Source organism: Pelobates fuscus, chromosome 3 (assembly GCF_036172605.1).
Source record: "Pelobates fuscus isolate aPelFus1 chromosome 3, aPelFus1.pri, whole genome shotgun sequence".
In the NCBI taxonomy this organism is placed as follows: domain Eukaryota; kingdom Metazoa; phylum Chordata; class Amphibia; order Anura; family Pelobatidae; genus Pelobates; species Pelobates fuscus.
In genome coordinates, this window is record NC_086319.1 from 241,774,614 (window position 1) to 241,789,424 (window position 14,811).

The 14,811-nt window shown below is 36.5% G+C and overlaps 1 protein-coding gene across 1 annotated transcript in view; it reads left to right on the forward strand.

The window, feature by feature from the left end:
* The window catches only part of SFMBT2 (Scm like with four mbt domains 2), a 197,828-nt gene that overhangs the window by 58,301 nt on the left and 124,716 nt on the right, over positions 1–14,811 (forward strand). Inside the window, exon 2 of the mRNA XM_063445458.1 lies at positions 205–359. Coding sequence (XP_063301528.1) covers positions 205–359 — 155 coding nt within the window. The remainder of the gene's footprint in view (positions 1–204; positions 360–14,811) is intronic.

The window sequence follows — 14,811 nt, forward strand, 5'->3', positions numbered from 1 at the left end:
CATATGTTCATTGTATAACATTTATTCATTTAACAATTGTGTAAAATTCTTAAAAGGTACCAACTATTTGAGTGGTTTTGGAATCAAATAACACTCATATTTGCTCTGTGTGAAACTAATTCAGTATGAAACTGTTTAAATACTGCAAAATGGGAGGTAAAATAGCAACATGGCTAAGCGTGAATTTTCTTTTATGTTTTGTAGGAATAATTTGCTTTATAATGCATTAGGGGAAAAAAGGCAAACATTTTTCAAAATAATGGAGAGCAGAATGCCTGTGATATTGAACAATCAAGATAAGTCTTCTCTTGAAAAATCAAACAGCCCATTGAATGGTAACGGAGAACTGTGTGGATCTGGTAAGTTTATTCAAAGCAATGCAATTATATTCATTAAGTAGAAACTGCCCTTTAAACTTATTTATCAAGAAGTTTTTTTTGTAACAATCAAGGAACAACATTTATGAGATAACATAGAAAACATTATTTTAATTACAGGCTTCTCCATTTTTCTTGGTAACTTGTTATCAGTGGTGCACAGGAATTCATTTCAAATATACACATATTTTATTATCTTGCAATATTGCAGAGATTCGTATGTAACCATATCAGCATATTTTCTTTACTAACATATTTCTTTAATCTGACTACTTGAATATCCCCCTTTCATGGATGTTTTGATTGCCAACTTTTGGATTCATTAATTTCCTGTAAGGATTAATGGGCGCCTGAAATTCAATAAATCAACATTTTATTTGATTTTCGATTTAACCAAATCGATATTTGAATGAATTTCGGTTAAACTGAAAAATTTCAATTATCAACTGTACCAAAAAAGTAATTCTTTCCATGCCCCTGTCTATTTTAAATGATACCACTGTGATTTAAGCTCTGTTTTTTAAAAGTCATGCAAAAATATATAAGGGGAGACGTCATCAATGAAATGTGCCTGCTGGTTAAACTTGTTTTAAAGGAGAATGCCCCACTCTTAGCATAGCTGCCAGCATTTCAAAATTGAAAACGAGTGACATTATTAATTATGGGGTGTAAGTAGGGATGTGGACAGGGGCGGGTTGTTTTGAGAAATTTTAGGTGACATAATAATAATTTATCAGCAAAAAAAATCCAAAAAAAATCGAGAGGTCTAACCAGATTTTTGGCTATCATCATGTGAGTAAAATTAAAGAAAACAATGTATTTAACCACCAAATTGTAACTGCAAAATTGTCAAATTATGGCTAAGCTAAACTCAGTTTGTAAATTTCAGATTTTGATTTACGGTAATACAAATCAGTGTTTAGGGAATCAACTCCACTGTGTTGCAAAAATCTAAGGCAGTAGACTAGAGTTGGAGGCTTTTCTTGTTTAGTAAATAAACAGGTGCTTATATTCCTTTTGACACAAGTACAAATCCAAAGAAAAATGTGAACCAAGGCAATTTAAATTCATTTTCTAGTCTTTGCTTTTGCGTAATCACCAGGTGGCTGCTTTCTACTAGATACACACCAGCAGAAATTCTTTCTTCGGTTTAAGCACAATGCAGCATTTGCTTGAATATAACTTACTATTGAGAAATAACATTACAGCCAGAGCTCAGTTACAGTTGTTATTTGCATATGATTGCATTAATGACATTTGCTAAATTGCAAAAGAATTATGTGATTTCTCAGCTGCGAAGGATTCTGTTGAAGTATGCTACTGGCTACAATCTTTCTGCTTAGAATCAGAGGTTTTCAGAATAAACAAGTGGTCTGATATTGTTTTAGACAATGTCTGTCCATTTATCTCTATATTATCTAAAGATCATATGTCTTATTCAACATTACAAAATAAAAAATAAATAAAAAAAAAAAACTAATGGACATTCAGGACTCAAGATTTGGGATGACAACTTCTAATTTCCTTTTTCTTATGTTCAGTTCATTTTACTGGGTTCGTGCAACCATTCCCACATTGGACTCACCCAATCCACAGCCAAACGAGCAACACAAATATTAAAGCAAAATCAGATGAAACCAGGGGGAAAAAATAATTGTAAAAAAAAAAGTATTTTAATGTAATATTGCATACAAAAATCTCAATATAGCAAAAGAACTACGCAATCCAAACCTCCATGGCACTTATGACTAAGTGCTGTGGGTGCTTGAAACACGTTAATTGAATTTGATGTACCGTAGTAGTATTCTGGTTTTTTTTTTGCATGCATGCATATTTACTTTGAATGTACTTTTGGGTGTTTGATTTTATCATTTGAGTCATCTGATTGTGCTACTTTAATTTTGTTCCCATACACCCAGCAGCAAAACGTTGCTGTGAAATTAACAGATGAAACACCTAAAAAAAAAACCTCTTTGCAGCAGGCTCCATTTTCCATTGAAAGTATTTCTGTAATAGGTTGATTTCGACCTATATTTACCCCTTATTAATTCAAACACAATAATGTGCTTGTTTTCTAAAGAACAAAGACATGTTGACTGAGTATAAAAGGCAGTTTGTTATCGGTGCTCAGGTGGCTTCTGACGCAGCAGAGTGCTGTATAAATAAAAGGGAAGATACTTGTGGTTACATAACAAGTCTATTCCCTTAACAGTTTGAACAGCCCCACAGTGAAGAATGGGCCTTGTCATGTCCTTTACATCTTTACTCTTTCTGTGTGAGACGGTAAAAACAATTTATTCTCCAACACCTCCCACATCCTTAAACTTGTTAATTACTTAGGAGTGAAACACTTGATGGTTTTTTTTATTCCAATTGACATTTTTGAGGAGAGGGATTTTCATGTGACCATGAATGGCTGTTAGAGAATATCAGATAAAAAAAAAAAGCCAAAAAAACATTTAGATGAACTCCAAGCATGTTACCAATTCCAAAGGAATGTGCAATTTTCCTAAATGTTAAACATATTAAGAATTAGGAAAGCAGCACAAAATGGACTTCAGGTTGGAGCCCAGTAGCAGAAAAGACTTCCTTTAATTGTTAGTTTTTTGATATTTTGCGAACCATTAAAGGGACAATCTAAGCACCATGACCACTACACACTGAAGTGGTTATGGTGTCAAGACTCCCTGATTCTGCTAACAGCAAGCAGTGAAACCATTTTCTAATGTTTTGATACTTATCTGGGTCAATCATGCCTCCAGTTCAGCATATTTTTCTGATATTGCTAATGCAGAAATTCCAATATCACCCATTGAATTTTATTTAAACTTGGATGGAATAATGTATTTTTTTGCGTAAGAAGAATCTCCATAGAAAAGGAGGCATGCTTGAGGCGATAACAGACCTAGATATGTGTCAATTCATATGAAAAAGGTTTGACTTCTCACAATGGGATGGCATCAAGGGACTCTTAGCACTACAGTGCTCTCTAGTAGTTATGGTCAGCACTAGACTGAAAATACAAACCAGCCTTGGAAAAATCTGTATATCCAACCCTATAATTCATTGTGTCACATAGTGTGTGTGCATGTATTTGTTTTTTTAATTCAAAATATTGGTCCTTTTAGGGGATTAAATTAAACAGTATGCTCACTGAAAGACAATCTCACTTACATATGCAAGCTCACTTACAATCTCAGACACAAACACACAAACTCTCTGATACACACGGGTAGGCTCACATATAGTTTCATTGACACACACAAGATCACTGGCAACCTCACTGACAAAACACACAAGCTCATTTAAACACACATATAGGCTCACTAACAGACAAACTCCTTTACACACACAAGATCTGACAATTTCACTGATACAAGCACACAAGCTCACTTATACACACAGATAGGCTTACTCACAGACAATCGCACTGACTTACAGACTATCTCACTGACACACAAATAAACTCACTGGCACACATAGACAGAAACTTAGTACAAGCAAACTCTCTGACACTCACATGCTTACTACAGGCAGATATAATGGTATGCACACAAGCTCACAACAGAAAAGCTCACTGACACACACTCACAAACATGTTTGCTACAAACTTACTGGCTGGGGCACACACACGCAGAAGATCACTATCAGCCATGAGCTACTGGGAATTTAGTTCAAGACACTGGCAGTGGGGACTGTGGAGCTTGAGGTTTCCTCATACATGAGGTCATTTCCTGGCCTCTTCCTGTGAGGTCAGCTGGTTGAGGCTGACCTCACTCAAGTGAAGGGAATGGCTCCTGCTAGAGGTACATAAAAAGTGCAGTTTGCACCTACTTTGTGGCCACACACTGCTAGGGAACACAAAGAGGGCATTTGTGAGAGAGACTTACAGTGCTCCCTCACTCATCCAAGCATCCACTGGTTGCTTTCTTTGCTAATGTATGCCAGCAAAATAACTGTGGCCATGTCTACTGCATCATCACCCAGTATCTCCTCAATTCCACAGTCTGTCCACAGTTCGAGTGGAAAAATATATGAATAGATAATGTTTTCGGTAATCTGACAGCAATGACTGGCCTCAGGTGCCGTGGCCCACTGGGATATTTCCCAGTATCCCAGTGAACCAGTTTGGCCCTGGGAATCAGTAAATCCAATTACTAGAATGGATGTTCTACAGAATACAGGGAGAAAACCCAGTGCTACAGTTTACACTGCGAGAAACCAGTCGAGTTGCACTCACTCTCAATGGAACACACAGTGGCATAACTAGTTAATAGACAGTTGTATTGACTAGAATGAGATCGCCCATAAGGCTATCTTCCCATTTAATTTCATTTATCCTTTTCAAGTAATTGGTTGAGGTGCTTGATGTCTCTACTGCCAGGGGCATTGCTGGGATTGGGGGACGATGTCCTGAAAACAAACAAGTTTCATTTCGGTTGCATTTCATTGGCCTCCGATGACAGAATAATCCCGGCAGTCTAGATTCCACTGGTTGTGCTTCTGTCATAGTAGAGAAAGGTCATCAGCATATTGTTAAATGACCACATCACATGCTCTGTTCCATTAAAGTACTATTTCTTGAGGATGGGGTTTATCATTTTGACTGCAGATAGGAATGATGTTCACAGAGGAACTCATATTTTTACTCCAGGTCTCAGCATGCTTCAAATCATATCCTATATAACAATGTACATATAAAAACATTAAAGTAAATGTATACAGCAAGAAATACTGCTGTGCAATAAATTGGAAAGCATATTGGCTAATACTTACTCTTTTACTGCTCTAATTAATAAGAAGGGCATCAGCTATGACTAGCTAGCAGTTGGCAAGTGGCCTTTTAAGACTAAAGTAATGAAACACCTTTAATTAAAAGGCGTTTGTGTATTTCCTTACTGCCACAGGAAACATTCTATATCACTGTGACAAAAACTAGCCAATAATGACTGTGAGATATATTATTAGCTGTGCTTTTTAATTATAATACTAAACTTAGTACATCCCATAAATCTGTGATATACATAGCTAGGGTGAAGTAGGGAGACCTTACTAATTGAGCCAGGACAGTTATTTGCATTAACATCCCTTAACATTGACATACATATTTAGTCTGGGGTAGATTTAAATACTAGAGGCTGGATAGCTGTTAGACCTTTTAGTTCCACAGAACTAACTCGGGCTCATTTTTCATGCTTTATGGGCTGCAGGGATTTTGTGGTAGTAAATCCTGCTATATACTCTATGCTCAGTGTCTATCAATACACTGTGTTAAATAGTCATACAATTAAAATGTTTGATGAATATTCCCTATTATGACATTCTATGATGAGGTGGATGGGTTTTCTTTGTCATGAAAACTTTAGGTTTTGTCTGACCATTTACAAATGTTTCTTGGGGGTCCCATGCACTCTACATTCTTATTATAAAATTATTTAATGGTGTTAGAGAAATACAATGTCCTCTATTGCTATGATGGAGCCAGCCAAAAATGGCATGCTGGGCCTCACAAAGCACTGCTTGCGTTTCTCTAAACATTGTATTTCCTATCAGAAAAGTTACTTTCTGTGGCGCTGCATTCTTAATAAGACCTTATGCCTGGTCTCACTGGTTATAGCGTAGAACAATTTAGTTACTAAAACATTGCAAAACAGTTTGTCCCTACAAACCATTTTTTCTCTGGTCAGAGCCTTTTACTATTTGGCGTTGCTATAAAGTAGCACTAACCTGTAAAATACAATATTGATGCAATTTTACCACTTTGCCATTTTCTTCAACATTGGGCTCTAGCAAAGCAATCTGAATATGTGGAGACTGGAGTAGTAATATTGTTACACAGGGAACATCTATCTTTAAAAGCTCTTAGAAGCTACATATAGATTTCAATAACAGTTGCAGGTAACTAAATAGTTGTATGGATAGACAGAACACTTACATTTTCAATTGATCAATAAGTGAACAGTGGGTCAGCTGGACACTTCAGGTGTTACCAAAGTGTTTACTGGATAAAGAGAAAGCCCGGATGTAGTAGAGTATTGGTAATAGGTGTTTTAAATTGGTTTAACCACTGTTTTAAAACACCCTCCTGAAATAGGTGCTGGTACTTGGACTAATCCTTTAATAAAGCCACAACCTTTGAGTGGACATATACGTCAGATATGCCATACCTGGTGCAAAATTTGCCACACAGTCATACAAACTTACACACACACATATAGGATGGAGAGCACTTGCATATTATGACATATCTTAATGATGACTATCTTACTGGTGCCACACTGGGAGCAGACACTGAAATCTGAGTCAAAGGATCTGCAGTGGTTAATGAATTGATTTCACTCCTGCAGCCTTCTACATGTTTCCAGACAGTACTTGGATCCATTGTGAGACGCCATTAACAATCTGACAATTCTGCCTGGGGAGATTGGGAAACACATCGAGGAGGGATGTGTTAAAGGGAATACTCTAGGCACCCAGAAATCTTCATCTTAGTGAAGTCAGTGCACTGACCCTGCCCAGTTAGTAGTGCAATGTAAAACACTGCAGTTTTAGAGAAATGTTAACAATGCAGCACTAAGGCTGCCTCTACGCTCTGCATGAAGACGTTCTCAGCATCAGAAACTCCATAGGATAACTTTGAGGCACGCACGTTAGCGCCCTCCTTCGGATGACATCGGAAGAGGTCGAGCGCAACCCAGCTCACTGAAATCAGGTAAGTGAATAAAGTTATCCCTTTACAACTTGCAAGGACCCGGGGGAGGGGAACGCAGGAACTGAGGATCACATAAAGTGTTCTTTTTATACACATAGCAGTGTGTACCAATAAATTACTGATAGCTTTCTGAAACATATGTGGCAGAATACTCAAATTAGAAAGGTAACGGAGTTTATAAATGTTCCATGCTTACTTATCTTTGCTGCTTACTTATCTTTGCTAAAAAGTTTGTATTTCTTCTGTCAGTAGACCACAATTATCTGCTCGGTAAATAAACTCTAAAAAGTATATTTCTGTACACATGAGTGAATTAGTTCAGTCTTTATGTCTACAGGGACCACATTCTGCATGGTGAATTGAGATTACAGTTTATGTTAATGGGTTCATTGAAAGGGCTCCTAAACTCATGTGGAGAAATTCTCGATGATTACAACATGTTTACATGCACTAATATATTTCATGGTTAATTGGTTATATCTAGGTTTTTGTTGAAAAATAACTTTGCAGGAAAACTTGCATTTAAGAAAAGTAAAACAATTTTTTGTTACTATTTGTATAACAAGACATTTAACCTATCCAATACCACAAAACAAGTATAAATGTTCTTTTTTCACATTCCCTGTGGTCTAGTGGGGCTGCTGGGCGGCGTGCGGCAGTGCTGTGATCAGGCGCAGCGAGGGAGCTCTAATCTCACCGCTCTGCTCCCTCGCGTGCTGTCTGCTGATGCCGCGGGAGCCTGAATATGATGTCATATTCCGGCTCCCGCGGTATCAGCAGACAGCCCGCGAGGGAGCCGAGCGGTGAGATTAGAGCTCCCTCGCTGCGCCTGATCACAGCACTGCCGCACGCCGCCCAGCAGCCCCACTAGACCACAGGGAATGATCCATCATCCACACCAGCTCTCCAGGTAGGGAGGCTGGGTGGAAAATTTTTATTTATTAAAATAATTAGTGAATGTATGTCATGTGTCTGTGTGTGAGTGTCTGTGTCTGTGAGTGACAGTGTGTGTGTCTGTGAGTGACAGCGTGTGTGTCTGTGAGTGACAGCGTGTATCTGTGTGTGAGTGTCTGTCTGTGAGTGACAGTGTGTCTGTCTGTGAGTGACAGTGTGTGTGTGTCTGTGAGTGACAGCGTGTGTGTCTGTGAGTGACAACGTGTGTGTGTGTCTGTGAGTGACAGCGTGTGTGTCTGTGAGTGACAGCGTGTGTGTCTGTGAGTGACAGCGTCTGTCTGTGAGTGACAGCGTCTGTCTGTGAGTGACTGAGTGTGTGTGAGTGAGTGCGTCTGTGTGTGTCTGTGAGTGATTGTATGAGTGTGTGTGTGCAAGTGAGTGTATGAGTGTGTCTGTCAGTGTATGATGAGTGTGTGTCTGTCAAATCAGTGAGAGTATGTTTGTCATTGAGTCTGTGTGTGACTATCAGTGTGTCTGTCAATGAGTGTCAATCAGTGTGGGTCTGTCAGTGTCAATGAATGAGTGTGTGTCAGATCAATGAGTCTGTGTCTGTCAGTGACTTCTGTGTGTTTGTCATTGAGTGTGTGACTGTCAGTGTGTACAGAGTGTTAAAATCTCAATAATGCTAAGTGCCCCCATGAGGTCAGAAAGCATACCATTCTGGTACAAGTTGTACATTTTTGACAGTCAGGTTGGAAGGGTAATGAAGAACCAGTTGAATTAAATGGTCCGGCAAAATCTTTGATAATACTAAACGTATTGAAGCTAAGCAGAAATCAGCTTCACAGTATATAATAACTTCTGTTTAGCTGCTGAGTTTATTCTGCAGATTTAGGAGAGATGATCTTTATTAAACACAAGTGTTTGATTTCCTTTAACTGATATTATATTTTTAATTGGTTTCCTGTCTTACAATTCCATTAGCATCATTCGATTATGAATCGTTGCTTATATTGGCACATTATTTATATCACCCCTGATGTATGGCCATATTATTAAAATTGATTTGTTTTGTGTTAGTCCCCCTTTAAACAAATAAAATATTTAAGTACATATTGCTTAAAATTAGAAATAGAACACAGCTAAAACAGCATCTCTTTTGTTTATGTAAGTTCAGCGTACAAAAAGTCCCAGAATACCAGATTGCTATCCGACATGTGATATTTTTTGTGAATCTATGTACTTAAACAAAACACCAAGAAATGTAATGATGCCCATGCCATGTATATTACTTAGATACAAAATTATTATAGTAAATACTAAAAATAAATGGCGTTAAGATAATTTTTCTTTTTTGTAATTTTGAATTGCATGTGATCACTGAAGAATACATGCTGTAAAAACGCTATTCTGGGATTAGAAAACCTTATACATTGTATTTAACCCGATATACGACTTTTTAAATGTTCTTCATTTTTATAAATATATAAATAAAATATGTGTGTGTGTATATTGCTTAGTCTGTTTAGCATTATTTTTTTTTATAATTTATATTTTATGTTTTATATATAAGTTAAGCCTTATATTGTGAAATATGTATTTTAGACATAGAGATGACATCATATTTTAGACTTAGAGATGGCTTAGCGCACAGGATGCTACTGACTTATAACTGCATAATCTTCCAGAAGGTGACTCTGATCCCATGCCAGTTTTTACCAGCATGCTCAAAATTTTGCTTTCCTGTTGTCCCTCACCTACCAGCCTCCTCGCTATGTGCCTATTGAAATACTGACATGCAACAGAGATCAGGATCAGTCTAATCTGTCGGCAGGAAAATAATATTAAGATGATAAGTACAAAGTCCTAATGATTTGTACATTTTTTTTTAGCTTTATCTTATGTCTTGACACATCTGCTCGATGTGTTTTTCAGCATCAATCAACTTAAACAACACATGCTCAAAATCTAGACTAGTTGAGGACAAAAGAATAAAGAGAAGCTCAGATGTTTGCAAGAACATGTGTATAGTGTATGAATAATCACAAATTCATGCAATATTTGTTACTGAAATACGCTAGATTCAAAAAAATAATAATATAGCATTTTGGGAAGTGTGAATCCCCCAACCTCATTACAATTTAATTGCATTCAGGGTCTGTTAAATGATTTGCATGCTATGAAACACAAACTCAGATTCAGATGTATCACATTTTTCTTTTTAACACAATCAAGCTTTTTTTTTTTCATGTTTTATTTTTTATTTAATGTTTTCCTGCATTGTAAATCTTTCACTACATAGACGTAGAGGCTACCTTATAGTTTGGCCTTTTTTGTTGAACATAAGAACCTTCAGATGGAGTCAATATATTAATTACAATTCACTGTAAAAGCCCCTCTCACAACTGGAGACGTGTAGCTGTTGAATGACATCAGACTAATGCTGCACATCACAAGAACTATAAACACCATATGTAGGGTGCCCTATGTTTTACTGAATCATCTCTCAATCCTCAACAGTATGGGATATGGAAATGATAAGACAGGCAACTGCATGCACAATTTCCTCATTACTAACGCTTTACTCTGTAAGTGAAAACAGGTGGCTGATTGATACTGAACAGGGATACTAGGGTGACACTTTGCCAACATTTTACCTTTGCCCTACTGTACCCCTAAATTATTGATGGGGAAGTTCTGCAACTGTGTTGTCCCCTGTGCAGTTTTAGGGCAAGTGGTGGATGATCCCAGAAATGCAGGATTTATTTAGAATTCTAACTTCAGTCTAGTTACAGTGAACTTAAATCCCCAAAGCTGGCCAAATATTTATTCTAACACATTAATTTAGGTAAATTTCAGTAGGTACATTTCAGTTTTTTCAACAGTTCTACATTGCTTTAAATCCATTGGGTGCAGTCCATTTAGCAAAATCCCCCCTCCCCCCCAAAAAATTTTGTCATCTGATTTGGCCGCTATAAGCTACATTTTTCAGATTTGGTGTTAATTCTGATCTTAATAAAAATCCTAATTTTTCACCTTTTTTACTCTTCGAGACTGACGACATGTCAGGATTGTCACGATTGCGTTAAAACCTAAATTTGATCCTGAAATAACTATAGCATGTAGAATACATATTTGCCAAATGCCAGTGTAAAAAGTCTATAAATATGATTATAAAAAAAAAATGGCATATATATAGATATATTTCCCCTTACCCTGGACTAAACTAGTTGCAGAACTTGATGCCAAACTATTTCTTTAAAATAGAAAATGGAAATAGAAATACTATGACACTTAATGATTATAATCTAATTTGTCAGCTTAAATTTTTATCTAGTGAGGCATGGGAGTCCAGTTTATTTAGCATAGTACTTCCTGCAATGTATTCCTATGAGATCAGCTGAATGGCCTGCTAAAGATAATGAAACATGGCAGACAGCAACTTAAGACAGACTCTAATTGCTTACACAGCAGAGACATGCTGAGATGCAGAGTGGGTTTAATAAAGAAAATATTCTTAAAAATGTTTACACCACTTGACGATGCTATTTTTAAACAGAATGCATCAGTTTACTGATGCAATAACATGAATTGTGTCATTAATATTTGTGTAATCATTTTCCTGTGCTGAATTCAGTGGGGTGTTTTCACTAAATGCTAAATAGTAGTGAATTGATTATTCACTAAAGTGTGAATTGCCAGACGTGCATAGTGAATTTAAAGAGACTTCTACATTTTAGGCCAGCATAGCTCAACTGAAAACCTAGTTGACTTGACTGTTTCCAATTTGCTCATTTGACTTACATTTTATATGCACTTTGAAGTCCCTTTCCGATTCAAATTTGTAATAATTCACATTTTATGAAAAGCTCTTCCAAGTGAAAATTCTAAAGAAAATACAGTTTTTATCTTTTTAAAATAAATTGTATATTTCTTTCTAGTTCTTCGAAAGATACAAATTCACAATTAACAACATTCCTGGTAGACAGTAGGGGTAAAGATAATAGAAACGTATAACCTGGTAAACCATTGTTTAATAGCACTTTACAAAACATGCATATTTTTCTCAAGCCGTTTTAAGAATGGGCACCCCTAGAGCCCCTATGAAGCCCTAAGGTGGCCCTATGCAATTGCTAAGGCAGAGTAGGTACCTGCATACGCCCAAATGTACAGAGCATGGGTGGGGAGGGACCGCTGATCTTTCTCTTCTTGCTCTACTCTCTCGCTTTCTCTGTGATGATGTCAGGATATGACATCACTCTGGCCCCAGCATCACTAAATAGCCTGCAAGTGAGCAGATCATGATCAGAAAGCAGCCACACACTGGACCCCAGGGAGAAGCAGAGAGAGTTAAGGAAGCCTCTATAAATCTATCTTGTGAGTGTGTGTGAGAGAATATCTATGTGTGTGCGTGTTTGTGTCTGTCAGTGTGTGTGTGTCTATCAGTGTGTCTGTCAGAGTATGTCAGTGAGACTGTTTGTTAGTGGGTGTATGTCAGTGATGAGGGAGATGGACCAATCATGCATGAGGGTAGAGGAGTAGCGGTAGATGTCCTCACAAAAAGATCAGACTCACGGCTACTGCTGCGGTGCTGGAGAAGTGACAAATATCTTATTAATATATAATATAATATTTATTTATTTTTAAATAATTTTTTTTGACAAATTTTGTTTTTATAATACAAGAAAATTCAAAGTGCATACATACAACATACATAATACAAACAATTGGTTCAGATAAATCCTCTTCGTAAATAGTTCATATATATATCGCAATCAGTCGAGTGTGGGACACACACACAAAAAAATAAAAATAAAAAAAATTCCTTAAAGGGCCAGAAAGTCCTTAGTGTGACACAAACAAATGTCTGTAGCAAAATAGTAAAAAATAGAAAGAATATCGATAGAAATAAGCACGGATTTAATTACATACATTCCGTGAGTTATTATCAAGTGTCCAGATGGAATTACAAATACCATACTTCCAGTTAATCTACTTAATTAAATTTATAAATGACCATATAATAAAGAGCAATTTTGAAGCCAAGTTGAGTACCAGTCTCTTTTTTTTGAGACCGCTGAACAATTTTTGGTAATATAATTTTCCATTGTCAGTTGGAATTTAATTTGGTTAATCAGGGAGATTTTCTGAAAAGAGTTAGAGGATTTCCACTGTCTCGGTAATTTTAACTGCGATAAAACAATGAATAGCTAAACAGATGTATTTACGTGATTTAAAGGGCCAATTCAGATGTAGAAGGGCCGAGGCTGGGTTTTTATTTATATCATTAAAAGATGCCTCGTTGAGGGATATTTCAGAAAAAATATTAAATGCCCAGGCCCAAAGTGACTTAAGTGCTGGGCAAATCCCACCATATATGAATATATGTACCAGAATAGGTACCACATCCCCAACAAGTAGAATCTTGGGAATTGTACATTTTAGCCAGTCTTGTCGGAGTGTAATACCATCTGTGGAGTAGCTTGAAGTGACACTCGGTCAAGTTTAGGCCATGTACAAATTTATTTACAAGAATTATAGAGGAAAACCAATCCTTTGGAGAAATCACTAGGTTTAATTCATTCTCCCATGTTTTTATCAGTTTATGAGGGAAGGTATCTAAACCTTTAAAAAGCGAGTTGGCAACAGAGATAACCTTGGGTACGGTTTGATAACAAAATAAAATTTGCAACTCTTTAGCCCAAGGGAAAGAAGATTGAATAACATGTTTCTGGATATAGTGTTTAATACGAAGGTAAGTAAATATTTCTTTAGACGGTATATGAAAATTATCCACAATCTGCTGGAAGGGCAGAATATTGTCTCCTTGCATAATATCCGATAGAGTTAATGTGTCTTTGTTGGCCCAGTGTCTCAGTGATAAATCCTCTAAATTATTTTCTAATATATTTAGTTTACACGTTCTAGGAATTAGATGAGTAAAACATAAATTTTTTCTTAATTTCAGCCCAAATTTCCAGGGATTGAGCCAAAGATATTAGACAGTTAGGCAAGTCCCTAGAGAGCTTCCCAGGATCTGACCATATATAAAAGTAAAGTCTAGAAGCATGGATAGCTTCAGATTGCATGGATAGCTTCAGATTGCATGGTATACCATGGTTCAGAAATAAAGTGTGGTTCTTGTAAATTATATATGTGCCGAATAGTATTGGCATAATAGAGATTAGTAATATTTGGAAAATTAAGCCCTCCCTGAGACAATTTTTTAGAGATATTTTTTTTACTTATTCTAGGCTTTTTATTTTTCCAGATGAATTTATTAATGGCAGATTGGATCATTGCTAACCAAGCCTTAGGAATTTTAAGAGGGACCATAGAGAACAAGTACAGCCATTTAGGTAAAATATTGGAATTTATAATATTAATTCTACCTGTCCACAGAGTTTCTACGTTTTTCCATTTTCTTAAGTTTTGATTCATATCTTTCATTAAATGCATAACATTCCTCTGCATTATGTGAGAGGCGTTAGCAGGAAAGCTGAGGCCCAAATAATTTCTCTATCAGTCCAAATAAATTCGAATTTTTGAGATAACCTTTCAACCTGGTCCGAAGACAGGTTAATGGTTAAAGCAGTAGATTTTGAAATATTTAATTTAAAATTAGAGATATTTGAAAACTTATCAATTTCTACCATTAGTGCCGCAAGTGAATCCTCCGGAGATGTGAGGGTAATCAAAGCATCATCGGCATATAGTGCAATCTTAATATCATTAACTTTTGTAGGGACCCCCTTTATTAACTGATTATTTCTGATATTAACAGCGAGAGGTTCAAGAGACAAGATATAAAGAAGGGGTGACAAAGGA